This window comes from Choristoneura fumiferana, chromosome 3, assembly GCF_025370935.1.
Source record: "Choristoneura fumiferana chromosome 3, NRCan_CFum_1, whole genome shotgun sequence".
Classification (NCBI taxonomy): domain Eukaryota; kingdom Metazoa; phylum Arthropoda; class Insecta; order Lepidoptera; family Tortricidae; genus Choristoneura; species Choristoneura fumiferana.
Window position 1 is genome coordinate 6,654,212 of NC_133474.1, and position 15,543 is coordinate 6,669,754.

The 15,543-nt window shown below is 36.9% G+C and overlaps 2 protein-coding genes across 2 annotated transcripts; one reads left to right on the plus strand and one right to left on the minus strand.

Annotated features, from left to right (window-relative positions):
• The first annotated feature begins 1,952 nt into the window (after window positions 1-1,952).
• On the plus strand, window positions 1,953-9,860 carry LOC141426432 (lipase 3-like). Its single transcript, XM_074085323.1, has 5 exons — window positions 1,953-2,163; window positions 3,880-4,078; window positions 4,711-5,072; window positions 7,852-8,010; window positions 9,371-9,860. The coding sequence occupies exons 1-5, from the start codon at window positions 2,035-2,037 to the stop codon at window positions 9,749-9,751; spliced, it is 1,230 nt and encodes a 409-aa protein (XP_073941424.1). The 5' UTR covers window positions 1,953-2,034; the 3' UTR covers window positions 9,752-9,860.
• LOC141426431 (uncharacterized) lies at window positions 9,749-15,342 on the minus strand. The gene is made up of 6 exons (XM_074085321.1): window positions 15,057-15,342; window positions 14,160-14,282; window positions 13,105-13,911; window positions 12,755-12,869; window positions 12,492-12,667; window positions 9,749-9,897 (listed from the first exon to the last, which is right to left on the minus strand). The coding sequence occupies exons 1-6, from the start codon at window positions 15,276-15,278 to the stop codon at window positions 9,871-9,873; spliced, it is 1,470 nt and encodes a 489-aa protein (XP_073941422.1). The 5' UTR covers window positions 15,279-15,342; the 3' UTR covers window positions 9,749-9,870.
• Between the last annotated feature and the right edge of the window lie 201 nt (window positions 15,343-15,543).

The following is a 15,543-nucleotide window of genomic DNA, read 5'->3' on the forward strand; positions in this document are numbered from 1 at the left end:
ACTATTGATATTGTTGCTACCTACGTTGCTACTTATAGATAATATTTTAAGTGCCTAAAAATAAGTTTCTATTAAAAAACAATTTTTTTTGGCGGTACTTTTTGTCAACTTGCATTGTCATCCAACTAACATTTAAAATGTAGGTTGGTATACCACAGGTCAATCCGACCGCTGGAAGGTGGTCAAACTTAACTTTTGCAAGATTTGAACATGGACGTACTGTCACCAGCACCAATATCTGACACAACAAGCGTGCATAAATATCCGATACGACTCTATTTCTAGGGCTGGAAGGACGTGTCAGATATTTTTGCACGCTCCGCTGTGGCAGATATTAATGCTGGTGACTGTACTATCTAAAAGTCCACGGATTTGAATCAAACCAACTGGGAAAGTTAGAAAAAATGCCAGACGTGGAAAGTGAACACCCTCATTTCATTTCCACTCTTACGTTAGGTTGTCCTATATCAGTCAGATATATTTGCCGGTATTTGTATGCTATTATGTTATAGTTTCTAGGCTGCATCCTACCTGTAAGTTAATATGAGTGTACGTAGCTAGGTATACTGTACAGTCAAGGTCATAAACATTATGAACGTTAACAAGACGTCAAAAATAATACACCTTTAACCCACTATAGTGGTATAACCATAAGGTCAATGCATACCTACTTATATTTAATGCTATGGCTGTATAGATATTTTTATGCCCTCGAGTGATACCTATAGTAAGTACAAAAAATCCAAATTCATAACAAATCCCAAGTTATATAAGTATGTAAGTTGTAAGTTATATAAGTATATAAGTTATATAATAACTGTTGAACACGCACTAGCCATGACATGACAAACCAACAAACAACTACAAATAATCACAGGATACTGACCGAGTCTTCTGTTCCAACAAAATTATCGTTAGTAAATTAAATCTACATTCGTAAAAAAGCGTGCAAACCAACACACAATGGGACAGAGTGACTTTGTACATTACTAACCTTTACAGTATAACTACCTCCTGCCCGTAACTTCGTCTGCAAAGAATTTTAAAAAGTAAAAATGTAAAAAAGTTATTTCTAAAAATTTTTTTTTAAGAAGTAAAGTTTGTGAACCTATACGTGCATATAAATCTGATAAGACTCTTTTTCTGAGGCCGGTAGAACGTGTCAGTTAGGTATTTTTGCACGCTCCGCTGTGGCAGTTATTAATGCAGGTGACTATACCTGTGTTGATTCAAGTTATGTCCAGGCGTTTTGAATTGAAGAAGGAAAAACATACAGATGGTACACTTGCACGTTGAAAAACGTTATAATTTATAATACATACCTATCCGATATCTTCATATATAAAAATGAATCCCTATTTCCCATGGTCAAGGCATCACGCGTGAACGGCTGGACCGATTTCGCTAATTCTTTTTTTGTTGGTTGTGTTTGCTATTGTCAGGAGAAGGTTCTTATAAAAGAAGATATAGAAATTAAAAAAAAAACACCGGGGGCGAAGCCGCGGGCACCAGCTAGTTCGAAATAAAAATCTACCAATAACCGCAACAGAATTCCATACAAAAGTTTCGAATAATTTCGGGTAAAGACAAGACTAAAGATTATTAATAATCCGTACAGTCACCAGCACCAATATCTGACACTACAAGCGTGCATAAATATCTGATATGACTCTATTTCTAGGGCCGTAAGGACGTGTCAGATAATTTTGCACGCTCCGCTGTGGCAGATATTAATGCTGGTGACTGTACACAGCACTGCTACCCACCCAAAACTCAACCCAACAAACCCCAGTCTTAAGAATCACAAGAGAACCTCAAGATTGGTTGAGGTGTTGAGATATCAAAAGCGGATAGACAAACACATCGTCACATTTGTAATATTAGTTAGAACTAGGATTACAAAACCGCAGTCACTGCTCAATGCTCTATAGACTTATCTACCGTAGATTATCTTCTACTAACCCTTCAGTCAATCACTAAACTTCAAAAGAGTTGTTGGCTCTTTAGTTTATAATTTATTATAAGTACCACACTATGTCGTTGCACTGGATTATAAGTATTACATGGTGTTTTTTATTTTTCAAAGTTAACGGAGATCCTTCAACCGAAGTCAGCCGCTACCGTACAGATCCAGGAATCCTCGAAGATGCGAGCTTGGATACGGTACGTTTTTAACCGACTTCAAAAAAGGAGGAGGTACTATGTTCCAATGTTTGTATTTTTTTTATGCATGTTCACCGATAAACTCAGTCAATTATAGACCGATTTTCAAACTTCTTTTTTTCGATAGAGTATTCTTCTGAAGTGGTCCCATTGTCACGTAGTCAAGATCTGATGATGGGATCCTAGGGAAATCGAGGGCAAACCTCAAATTTTATAGGCACACCTATGGCGATTTTGGCACTTTTAGCATTAAGATAAGCATTTACATTCAGACGGTATCATCATTTGGTAACCTAGACCTGATGAAGAAGACCGTAGATGACCAATGGAACTCGTCAAAGCTAAGTAATGCTCGCTCGCCTATAAACGATCATAATTAATATACCTAGATAAGCGACTAAGAAGAAGATTTAAGTTAATGATTCTTTCGAACTGATCTGATGCTGAAGCCAGAAGGTATGCAACAGAACTCTGTTATAAAACAACGTAACTAAGTCGTGTTTGGACGTAATGGAATCGTTGTGAGATGCACTTTGGCTACAAATCACTAAAAAGGAAATTTTTAACAAAAAAGTAAAACCGACTCCAAAAAAAATTAAAAAAATAACAAATAATGGGACCGACTACAAAACCCTTGAAAATATTTTTCTAGGTACCTACTAGTTCCAAGTCGGTGACTCAGCACGACCCAGCAGGAGAGATTGAAACCCATAGTATGTAGGTGAGGTGGACGGCTATTGTTCCACTCCTGCTGGGTGGTGCTGAGGCATCGACTTCGAGCAAGTAGGTACCTAGAAAAATATTTTCAAGGGTTTTGTAGTTGGTCCCATTTTTTATTTTTTGGAGTCGGTTTTACTTTTTTGTTAAAAAAAAATCTTTTTCATTGCACGTTTTGAGTGAACATAATATAATCGAGCGTTAATTTGAGACCCATTTCGTTAAAAAAATCCTTTGAATTGTCACACAAAATGACAGATGTTTGATCCAAGGGGGTCCCAACTTAACGATCGTGACCGTACGTACCTACGTTAGACAACTCGACAGTAATGCCTCCTCTACATATCGACGGATGCGTCGGCAGATTGTATCTGCGAATGCGTCCGCCGAGGTGTAGAGGGTGGTTTTTGCTCGTCTGTGGTAGGCATTTAATGTCGGCCGATGCATCTGCCACTCATCCGTTTGGTGTCGGTTTTTCGACACGGATCAAAGGGTGACAGCGCGAACGCAACGCGCCTGTCCACACGTCTGCCGATGTGTGGACGGATCGCAATTTATCCGAAGATATGGTTGCGGATCCATCTGCTGACGCATCCGTCGATATGTAGAGGAGGCATAAGAGAAGCGTAATACATATCCTCGGATGCAACATCTATTGCAGTTGGTATAGGTACACCTTTGCCATATTTGTCATCCCTTTAAATACGTCCTTTTGCCTATTACTCGCGAAAGGCTGAACCGATTTGATTTTTGTAAGCGCCCTTTCCCTAGCTTTATTTTTTAGTAATGGCTACTACGGAACCCTATACTGAGCACTGGAGTTGGTCCGATAGCATCTTATTCATCGGGTTTTAGTTATTTTTTTAAGATTACCTCACTGGAGGTCGAAATTGTAGATGCAACTTGCTGGTTCAGTAACAGCCTATTCACACTAGCCTTAAATAGCCCTAAATTGTATCATTCTAAAAAATCTACCTAATTCCGAAATTACTTTTCCAGTTCTCATTAATAAGAAAATATGGGTACCCTTGCGAGATTCACCGCGCGTATACAGAGGATGGATACATTCTGGAACTTCATCGGATCCCCAATGGGAGAGACAATGTAACCGAGGGTCCGAGGCCTGTAGTGTTCTTACAGCATGGCCTCCTCTCCTCCTCTGCTGAATGGGTGCTCATGTTGCCAGGGAAAGGCTTCGGTAAGTTACTTAATTGTGAGGATCAAAAGAGAAGAATTTTTCATCAAGCCAACTACGGTTACAGAAACACCGTATATTCTCCTAAATTATTTAAACCTGTGAAATAGTATATCACAATTATGTCACTGACAACCAAAACGTCGATGTGAAAGTAGAAATGGTTCACTTTTCTAAAATCGAAGCGGTATCTACTTTAAAAGTAATATCTTCAGCTAGATCCTGTTAAAACTCGAGCCTACTTAATGTATCACTTCCTTGACAACAGTAACAGGGTATAGGTAGGTACATTTGATTTACGATTTATGCAAAAATTATACTCAGGAGACAAATAAATCGTATCAACTCTCATTATTATGATGAAAAATGCACATTATTATTCCTTTACTATATTATATAACACAAGCTTAAGCCTACGGCTTCAGCCCCATGTAGAAATAAAAAAAACAAGTTTTCTATCCAGAGGGAATTTCGAAAATACTCAAGGCATTATGTAAGACTGACAATTTTCAAGACTCTACCTACAGTGGAAATTGAGGCTGCACTGCACGTTGTCTATTAGTCAATCAGTCAGTCAGTCAGTTAATCACGCTATTGTTTTATATGTATAGAAAATAATAGTAACATCATTTCAGCTTATATCTTAGCGGAAGCCGGATATGACGTATGGATGGGCAACGCCCGCGGCAACACATACTCCCGCCGCCATATCTCCTTAAAACCCACATCGTCTTCCTTCTGGAAGTTCAGCTGGCACGAAATTGGCTACTACGACCTCCCAGCCATGATCGACTATGTCATTAAGAACACCAAGGTCTCCAAGCTGCAGTACGTTGGGTTCTCACAGGGAACTACTGCGTTTTGGGTGATGGCGTCGACGAGACCGGAGTACAATGACAAGATCAGCGCGATGCAAGCTTTGGCGCCAATAGCGTACGTTGGGAATATTAAGAGTCCGCTTATAAAGGCTATTGCACCGTTCACTAATTCGCTTGAGGCAAGTATCTATTGCAATGATGTCTTTAATCGTGCAGTCGGTCCAGATCGTCAAAAGTATCGCGCGTATTTACGCGGTTGGCAATACAGTCGTGTACAAATGTACAAGCACCAGACAGCACCGATGTTTATGATATGAATCTGATGATGACTGTACAAAGCAAAAACCAATCATCATTATTAGAAAAAAAAATACAGCAAAATCTATTTCTTTATATTCATATTTTTTTATGAGCGCTATCCGAGATTTATGAGCGCTATCCGAGATTGGACTACATATCTCTTGGATCAAATTCAAATTCAAACCATTTATTTAGTAAATAAGCCGCAATGGACACTTTTACACGTCGTTTTTTAAACTGCCAGGGCTTTCGTAAAGACCATCATTGCTAAGAAACTTGAAACATTGAAAGAAACTTGGTAGAAACTATTTTTTTTCAAAATAAAATAATTACAAGTAAAATACTTAAAAACTAGGTAAAGTATAAAATTAAAGAAAAAATTACAAAAAATAATAATAATAATACAAGGATGTATGAGGTCCCTTAGTTACAAAACTAAATACTAACTATAATATCTACGTTCAATGGAAGTGTTGAATGCTTTCACTGTCATACCACAAAATACAGATAGGTAGTTCAGAAGCCAATCTCCTGTATGTACTTCACTTTCATACCTACGCTCGGCGGTCGCTCTAAGGATGTCAACTATGGCTTATGCACCAAAAAACTATCGTGGTAGTGGCACTCTTATCTAGTTGTTTGATGTTGAGAATAACTAAAAAAATTTAAGTTTAATGTCATTTTTATGTTATAAATTTGTCACAGAAAATATCTTGCGACGAATTCGTTATTGGAGAAATTCACGATTATTTAATTTAAGCAACCGTTCACTAAACAGTTATAATAAGTTTTTTTTTTTAATAATTTATTGAATTAGGCGTTACTTTGCGGAGGTCCATATCAATGAACTAAAAGAATTTTCTTGCTCACCCGCGACCTTACGATAGCTAAGCTTATGCGAAATATGCGTGTTCATGCAGTTCCTCCACCTCCACACTGTAAGAACACACACAAATCACACAAACCCATCTATCACCACCACCACATTACACTGACGCGTTACGAACTCAACCAGAGCTCATCTTCAGAGTGACACAACCGTACACCATGCTACCAGTTGTTAGACTAACTTTGTAACTTTTTTTTGTTGCTCCATTATTGCACAAAAAGTTCACAGACGCGTGTCTCAAGCGGATGGCAATCGCGCTCGCACTGGTCCCAACCGGCCCGAGATATCGTGTCCGTAAGCACTGAGCAGAGTCTATGTGTGCGTTGCTCGAGCGCACTCGTATGGAGATTGACTTCTGAACTATCTGTGTTTTGTGGTCATACATAAATTAAATTAAAAAATAAAATTGATCGAATGTCCTAAATCCAATAATACCCATAGCGACTCATTTGAAATAAAAATAAATGCTTTTCTTTCTTTCCCTTTATACTTACCTAGATTAGTAATTTAAATTCTTATAAAAGATCTAGGTACATGTTATACCTATTATGGGATAGGTATTATTATTACTATAGTTGTCGGGGCAGTAAGACAGTTTTAGAAATATTCAAGCTTATTAGACAGTTTGGTTTCTTGAAGTTAGTAGGACCACGTGGCCAGAGGTAATTTAAATTTTGCGAGAAGGATGTACCTAATCTAACTAATCTAAATCTACCTATGCAATTGACCGTAATGTTTTGAATTATTTTTTAATCCATTAAGGTGCTGATGAGTAATGCCACATAGGTACGTAAGTATTCGAAACAATCAATGTTTATTAAACACTTGAAACGCTATCTGATTTTAATGTTGTTTTGAAAAACCTATACTTAACTTCAGTTCACTTATACTATACATTAAAATGTACCTATAGGTAAATATATATATGTACTTTTAGGCAAATATATACTTCTGCGAGTAAAATACCTTATAGGTACCATTTGCATCGTAGACAAAAATGCGTTAATTATGTTGTTATTGTTTGCCAAGTAGATTAGGTACTTACCTACTGTATTGTATGTCGATCTGATACGTCATCAGTCAAAACCATAATAATGATAATTGATAACACAAGTTATGACAATTTGTTTGATAAATCAATTACAACCTTGTTCTATAAAGATAACCATTAAATATGATTGATCCAATGGGAAAAAGTCCGACTCATAAAACCATATCTATATAGCGTTATCCAAGGTAAAGTTACTATATCCTTTGTTTTACCTGAAAACTGCCTTACTAAGTGCACTTGTACGCACTGTCGATGGGTGGGTCTCTGAAGCGTTCTAACCACCATTTCCCGTGTGTTATTAAAATCTAAGGATGGTGACATTAATATTAGACTATTCTGTTTGTTACACATGGGAAACAGCGGTTGAACACTTCAGAACGACACCTGATGTACACCAAACGTCTTCTTCAAAATCTTGCAACCTATTCCACACTGAAAGATATTTTTTATCTATTACCACGATTACCGGAACTCACTATGCAAAATAATGTTTAAATTACAAGTCAAGATTTGCGCTGCCTAAAATCATTGATGCTTGCCGTTTGCCACAGTTCATTATTTGGCCGTAATCGTAGTAGAGACGAGAAAAATATTGTCATTAATAAACCCTATAGACCATACAGTCAAGTTACGAACAGGTAGCAAGCGGCTAAACAATCCCGTACTGTGTGACTCGTAGTCCAGAACTGTAATAAAAATAAACTTTATATTCGAACAGGTGGTCGTCAAAATCTTAGGAGCCAATGAATTCTTGCCAAATGGAAAAATAAATGAGCTGGCGGGACAAATGTTTTGTATTGAAGAAGCGTTTACCCAAGTCCTGTGCGAAAACCTGCTATTCCTCATCTGTGGATACAACGAGGAACAACTGAACGCAGTAAGTTACAGAAAATATTTGATTGTATCATGCATATCTGTTTCTCATGTAATTTGTTAATTTCATAAGTTTTACGTACAAGGGCGTAGCGTAGGTACGTACAAGGGTGAAGAGTTTCAACCGCCGTTCCCATGTGTTACAAAAATTTAAGGATAAAATGTCCAGGAACTAAAACCAATTGCAGTTTCTGCGATCACACGTGGTGATGGTGATTAGGCTTTTTAGTTGACAAACATATCTATAGACTATTTTCGTAACACAAGGGAAACGATGGTTGAAACACTTAGGAGCCTCAACCAAAATAAAAAGTTCTAGATAGGTACAGTCAAACAAATTGAATCATGACCCAGGGTGGAACCTTTTGATAATCAATTTCACTATGATTTCCTAGACAAAAGTATGAAATGGCAACATGATATTAGTATAGCACAAAGGTTCCACCCTGGGGCATGATTCAATTTGTTCGACTGTACATTCCCACATGGTAAATCCATACATATACTGCAGTAGATGTAGAGTCATGTGCAAAAATAAGTGTATCTATTTATTTGAACCACTCAAAAATATGTTACTACGGCCTTGTTGCGTCGAAATAAGAGTCTGTGGTACTTATTTTTGAAACTTTGAATAAGTTCATACTTTTACAGGCTATCACAGAACCATGTCGTAATGATTTTTTTTTCATTCGATAAACATTATTTATAACAATAATATTATTTACTATAACAGGGTTCTATGGTGGCCTAGGAATCAGATTGGTTGACTATACCTATGTAAAAATATCTGACACGACGTCTCACCGACTCTAATAGAGTCGTGTCAGATATTTGTCCGCGCTTCTTTTGTCAGACATTGGTGATGTTGACTGCTTTGTGGTATTATCTATTAATTAAAGAATACCAATTTGCACTGTATTCGTATCAAAATAGGCAAACAATGTTTAAGTGGATTACCTATCAGTATTTTTACAAGCTTTTATTCAGTTTCACCTGCCCCATTGTCTGTCTGTTTGTCTGTCTGTAATTAAATCTTGCAAGTTAAATTCGACCAACTTCCAGTACTTGAATTGACTTGAAATTTGGTATACATGTGTAAATTGCGTGACAATACAATAATCTGGTAGTGACATCCTGTTGGTCCGGCCAGGATTGTCTCCACAGGATGGAACTCTTCAACGGTTAGGCATCGACTTAAAATTTGGTATGCACATTTACATTTAGTTTGGGTGACAATACAAGTACAGTCAACAAAAAGTACAGTCAGCAAAAAAATATTGTATTAAAAATGAAATTTTCACAAAATCTATTTTTTTAAGAAACACTTAATTCTATTTTTATGAAATAATTATTATGATTTTCAGACGATGCTACCTATAGTATTAGGTCACACCCCAGCCGGTGCAGCGACAAGGCAATTCATCCACTACGGACAGCTATACAATTCCAACAAATTCGTCCGTTTCGACTACGGGCTTCTCGCTAACAAACGAAAGTACGGGACGTACAAACCACCCCCATACAACCTAAAAGCCATCACAGCACCAGTGTTTCTTCACTACGCAGATAATGATTGGTTGTCAACACCAAAAGACGTAGACAAGTTGCTCACAGAAATGGACTCTGCTGTTGGAAAATACAAAGTACCCTTACCAAAGTTCAACCATTTAGACTTCGTTTTTGCCATTGACGCTAAGAAATTGATTTACGATCGTGTCCTCAAAATTATGAAACAGTTTAAATAGAACGTTTATAATTAGTTTTAATTAGAAATAAGGTTCGTGAACCTTGAACCGTGAACCTATTTTGTACGTTTATTAACTTTTGAAGACAATACAATGTTTAACACTTACACCAACACGTTTTAGTTTTTGATATCCTTAGTGCATACCTGAAAATAAATATGTAGGTATTATTTTATTTTTACGGGTTAGTCTCACTTCGTCTAAAAAGCAACTGGTCTATGTAGCATGTGGTCTAAAAAGCAGCTGGTCTAAGTAGCAAGTGGTCTATAAGGCAACTAGTCTAAGTAGCAAGTGCTCTATAAAGCAACTGGTCTAAGTAGCAAGTGGCCTATAAGAAATCTGGTCCAATTAGCAAGTGGTCTATAAAGCAGCTAGTCTAAGTAGCAAGTGGTATATAAGGCAACTGGTCTAATTATCAAGTGGTCTATAATGTAGCTGGTCTAAGTAGCAAGTAGTCTATAAAGCAGCTGGTCTAAGTAGCAAGTAGTCTAAAACTTAAATGGCCTAAGACACCATAGCCATAGGACATGTGGCCATTGCATGTCTGAGATTTTAGGTGATTTGAGATAAAGGTTTAACGAATTTTAGGCGCTTCGGCTGATAATATACAATGCGCAAAATGTACACTACACGCAAAATGTGCAAACAGTTAAATGTATGTACGCAAAATCTACATCATGACAAACGTACAGTACACGAAATGTACGTACGCAAAATGTACATACACTACCATTATGCTAAACGAGCGATAATGTTTTTGTACGAAAAACTTGCTATATATTTACGTTTCCGTTCATTTCAAATTTAATTGTGAATATTGTCTCACTTCACTACACAGTATGTAAATTTTGCGTATTGTTTTTTTTCCGTTATGTACAATTTGCGTGTTGATCATTCTAACTTTGTACATTTTGCCACTATCACGTGGAGTACATTTTGCATATTGTACAATTATCATTTCATTATGTACATTTAATTGTTTGTACAATCTGCGTACCGTCACAAATGCTTTACCTTCTGTTCTCCTAGGTTTCTTAAGCCAAAATTATGATTTTAATGGGATTAGTTGATATTAAGCCATAGATTACAGGAAAACGAAAACTGCAGGATTTATTAGAAATCATATTTCGAGTAGAAGCTATCCTATCAGACTAGCACACATAAGTATGCATGCCAGCAAGCAATCTAAAATTCAAACTTTATTACGTGTATTTTATTGTTTATTCCGCCTGCAGTTTGACTCCCATTGATTTTTGATGTTGTAAATTAATTTAATTTTATCCTACAGGAACACTTTACCGGGATAAAAATATTCTATGCCCATCCTAGCCCACACACGCTGAAAATTTGCACCCACCTACCTGTGTGCAATATTTTAGCAAATTCCGTTTAGCTGTTTACGCGTGATTGTAACAAACAAACAAACTTTCGCATTTATAATATTAATGTGAAGTCATAATGAAGCCTACTCAAAAAGATTTCGTACGTATGGTAGTGAGACTAATTTTTGTTTTTAGACCACTTGCATTTTTGACGAGATGAGATTTAGACTAAAAACGTTTTAGACCAGTTGCATTTTAAACGAGAAGCGTTTTAGACGAGTAGCGTTATAGACGAGTTGTATTTTTAGACCAGTTGCGTTTTAGGCGAAAAGCGTTTTAGACCAGCTTCCAGTTGCGTTTTAGACCACTTGCTTCTTAGACCAGTTGCCTTATAGACCACTTGCTACTTAAACCAGTTGCCTTATAGACCACTTGCTACTTAGGCCAGCTGCTTTTTAGACCACATGCTACATAGACCAGTTGCTTTTTAGACGAAGTGAGACTAACCCATTTTTACAGCGAAACATCACAGAAAGGAGAGTCGTCCACATACTCTCTGATAAGTTATTGATATTTTAAGTGACACGCATCTGTCAAGTGCGAGTCGGACTCGCGCACCGAGGGTTCCGTACACATTTATAGGTATGTAAGTAATCTGGAATCGTGTCTTGAAGATATTTCTCGCTTTTTCCGAGTGATTTAATTCATCCAGTGTATGCAGAGCTCTACTCTTAAGCAAAATGTACGCAGGGTCAGATTACATTGGTCATTGATATTTACAGACAGACATAAAAAATCAAGATTTTTCAGACTTTTTGAGCTGGTTGTGTTATAATAGCTACCTTCATACCAAATTTCAAGATTCTGAGTTCACTGGAAGTACCCTGTAGGTTTTGATTCCCTTGCGAGTTTCGAAAATTTACAGAAGTTTGCAGCATAAACGGCTGCATCTTTTGATTGCGTTAGCTTAGAAGTTTGATTTTTTCACAGCTCCAAGAAATAGTAGACATCAGTATTTGATATAAATTTCAGCTTGATACCTCCACGCGTTCCCGAGAAAAAGGGTCTTGACAGATAGAAAGACAGACAGACAGACAGACAGACGGTCAAAAAGTGATCCTATAAGGGTTCCGTTTTTTCCTTTTGAGGTACGAACCCTAAAAAAGGAGGATCAATTCGGTTTTATGTTTTTTTTTATATTACTCAGAAGTCTGCGAATTCTGCGATTTATAAACTGATTTGTTGTTTTTTTCTTCTGGAAAGGTCAAACTTTCAATGGCACCTACATTTTCACTAAGTCAGAATTCGATGTGCTACTGCTCACTCTCAAAACTTTGCAAAGGAAGAAGACTAACATAGTACTATTAAAATGATGTTCTCACACTTATTTAGTACTCGTAGGATAACAAACAACTTACAGGTTGTCCCACTGATATTTTTGATTTTGATCCTAATGTAGTGCAGGACGGTGCTGACCTACTGAATGTTATTCTATGAAACGATGCATCAATGTCGGTCATTTTTGTTCTACTACGTCGTTTGTCGCTCACGATACTCATTTCTCGCTTAACAATTGCTCCGAAAACGTCTTGCACTAAAACGAAAAAGGTAGATATAGCCAACTGTAGATATTTGTTGTAATCAAATCAGCCAAGAACACAATTATAAAATATGCCTTTACTTTTGGTCAGTAGTTTAGAAGGATCTTCTCTTCTGCAACATAAATCTGGAGGATTGTCAGGAATCGGTACGTTTGACTTATGCAATACTTGAAAAAGAGATACGTGCCTATATTTCTGAAAAAAAAAGTATCACAGTACTATTGTTAAGAAAACAATTTAAGAAAAAAGAAAGAAGGTAAACAATAAAATACACATTTTAAGGAAATAGATAATCTAAACTTAAATAATTATAGTATTTAATGTGCAAATAAAGGCCCCACAGTATGATGATGATATCTCAAACAGGCCCATAACTATATAGTTATCCTAGTTGTCCATACCGTTGCTAATTAAAACATTCAATAAGTACCGGGTTATGGCATTTCTTCATAGTTATAATCATTTCAGAGTCTATGTTCTTGACTAGGGGATCGGAAGAAACATCGTCAACGCACTCGAACGGTTTTGGAATACGACACAAAGATTGGTTGGGTGGGCAGAACCCTACTGGGCTACAAAAATGCGAACTCAATGAGAATCCATTATAGACATTTTGTAATTCAAACTTCAATGAAGTGTTTTCTTTTTTCAATCTTTCCACTTCCAACTTCTGTTCATTCAAATCCTGTTGTAGAAATTTCAAACTATTTTTGTATGCTCCGCTATCTTCAACACCTTTTGGTAAATCAGTTGTATCGCAACTGAAATCAACAGTTCTTACTCTTACCGAAATAAATCTACTGACAGTTTTTCGCTTTTTATGAGGTTTTACTACTCCAGAAAGCAAAGGATCATTTCCTCGAGATTTGGTGTCTTTTGATCTCACAGAATGATCGTTTCTCGTTTTGCAAGAATTTACGCTGTCAACCTTGTATGTGTGCGAGGAAATGCAAGATTCGAGCTTCGTACTCTTTGGTTGTTTGCTTAGACGAGAACCTTCACGCTGACAGGGCAGTAAGTGATCTAGCAACAAAGCCTGGTGCACCATTTCTTTTTGCCACACTTTAGCCGTTTTACGCACGCTGTCAGTGCAGAGACTGCGGCTATTGCAAAGTTCCTCACTTTTTGGTACATGAATGCGAAACACTTTCTCGACGATTACTTTCCAGAACATTTTTATGCTTTTTAAAGCGTCTAAGCATCGTTCACACGGCCAATGACATGTCTCAAATTCTTCCTGAAAACAAAATACAAACGTTAATCCTATATAACTAATAATATAAATGTGAATATGAGTATATTCGTTTGTTGTTACACTTAACTCTACCAATCGTGATAAAATATTTGGTATGAACTGGTTGAAGTCTCAACATTGTACACAACATTGGTTGAAGAAATTTGGGATGGAGATATTTCACAGATTTGTCAACAATTTTCATAAGATTATAAATATTACGTAGCTTTCATTCAGCCGTCATCACTTACTTCTTCAAAATATTTGTCAAATGTAGAGTCCCTTCCAAGACATGATTTCATATGGTGGCATGATGTGCAAATACTTTCTAGGACCACCCGCGACTTGCAATTGGGATGGCATCGTGGAGTCACCTGTAAATCAAATTTAATAAAACCTCGAAAGCTAACGTTTTGTATTGTACTCTTCTTCTTTCTTTTAAAATAGTCATATGCGAATTTTATGGAAGTCCTAATCCTCCCGAGAAGCAGCAGTGCTTGCACTGTTGTGTTTTGGCGTGGAGAGTAAGACAGCCGGTGAAATTACTGGCACTTGAGGTATCTCATCTTAGGCCTCTAGGTTGGCAACGCATCTGCAATACCCCTGGTGTTGCAGATGTTTATGGGCGGTGGTGATCTCTTACCATCAGGACACCCACTTGCTCGTTTTCCATCGAGTCGCATAAAAAAAAATGGCCGTTCAGGTAGGTACTCGTAGCTTCAAATCATTTGATTACAATCCAATGAGAGAGAATCGAGTTGACGAGTGTCTTTTCGGCTATTGCTCTGTACAATATATGTAGAAGATGACTTGCACGTTATCTATCCCAATTTGAAGACTTCCAAGATCACAGAATAAGTGTATAAAAATACACCTATACTTATTAATACACCTATTTGGTCTAGAGAAATCTATTGAAAAACTTCAATGTATCTATGGTGTCTCTGTGACGATAAAATGATAAGTGTTGGATTCTACGTAAGAATGAACTTAGGAAAATAAAGCAAAATTTAATAAAGTAAAAGCGATGTTATTCACACTTCGAATGTAGGCCCAAGCGCCTGAGCAATTCAGAATACCTACAGATTCGAATCGACGTGATCATAGAGACAAATCAAGTAGATTGCCAACATTCCTCTGTAACTTACGTTTCCACGGTTCTTGTAGGTCATGTTTCTCAGGAAATTAGCTAGTGTTGACAAAGGTATAATGCAAACAGGCATGTCATTTCTGATCCACTCCCTAAGATACCGGTCCCTGGTTTCCACATCATGGCTCCATGCTCTGAGGTCGCTGCAAGACTCGTACGATTTGATTTTACCTTCGTTGCGAGATACTAGTCTTAATGTGTCTCTTTGTATGTAATTCATTTAAGTACTTTTGTATAATAGATTTTAAATTCCAACATACTTGCCCGTTGACGCAAAATTTTGAATAACTGACAGACAACTATGACAATCGCGTGACTTTTAAAGTAAACAAGGAACTATGCCTATGGTATCTAGAAATTACCTCTATAATAAACATAATATTTTATTGTACCTAATATACCTTTTTTATAGTTGGTCCTGTATTGTTCTGGAAATAAAGTCAGTATATTCATGCTTATAGATAAACATAATGGTAATAGAGAAT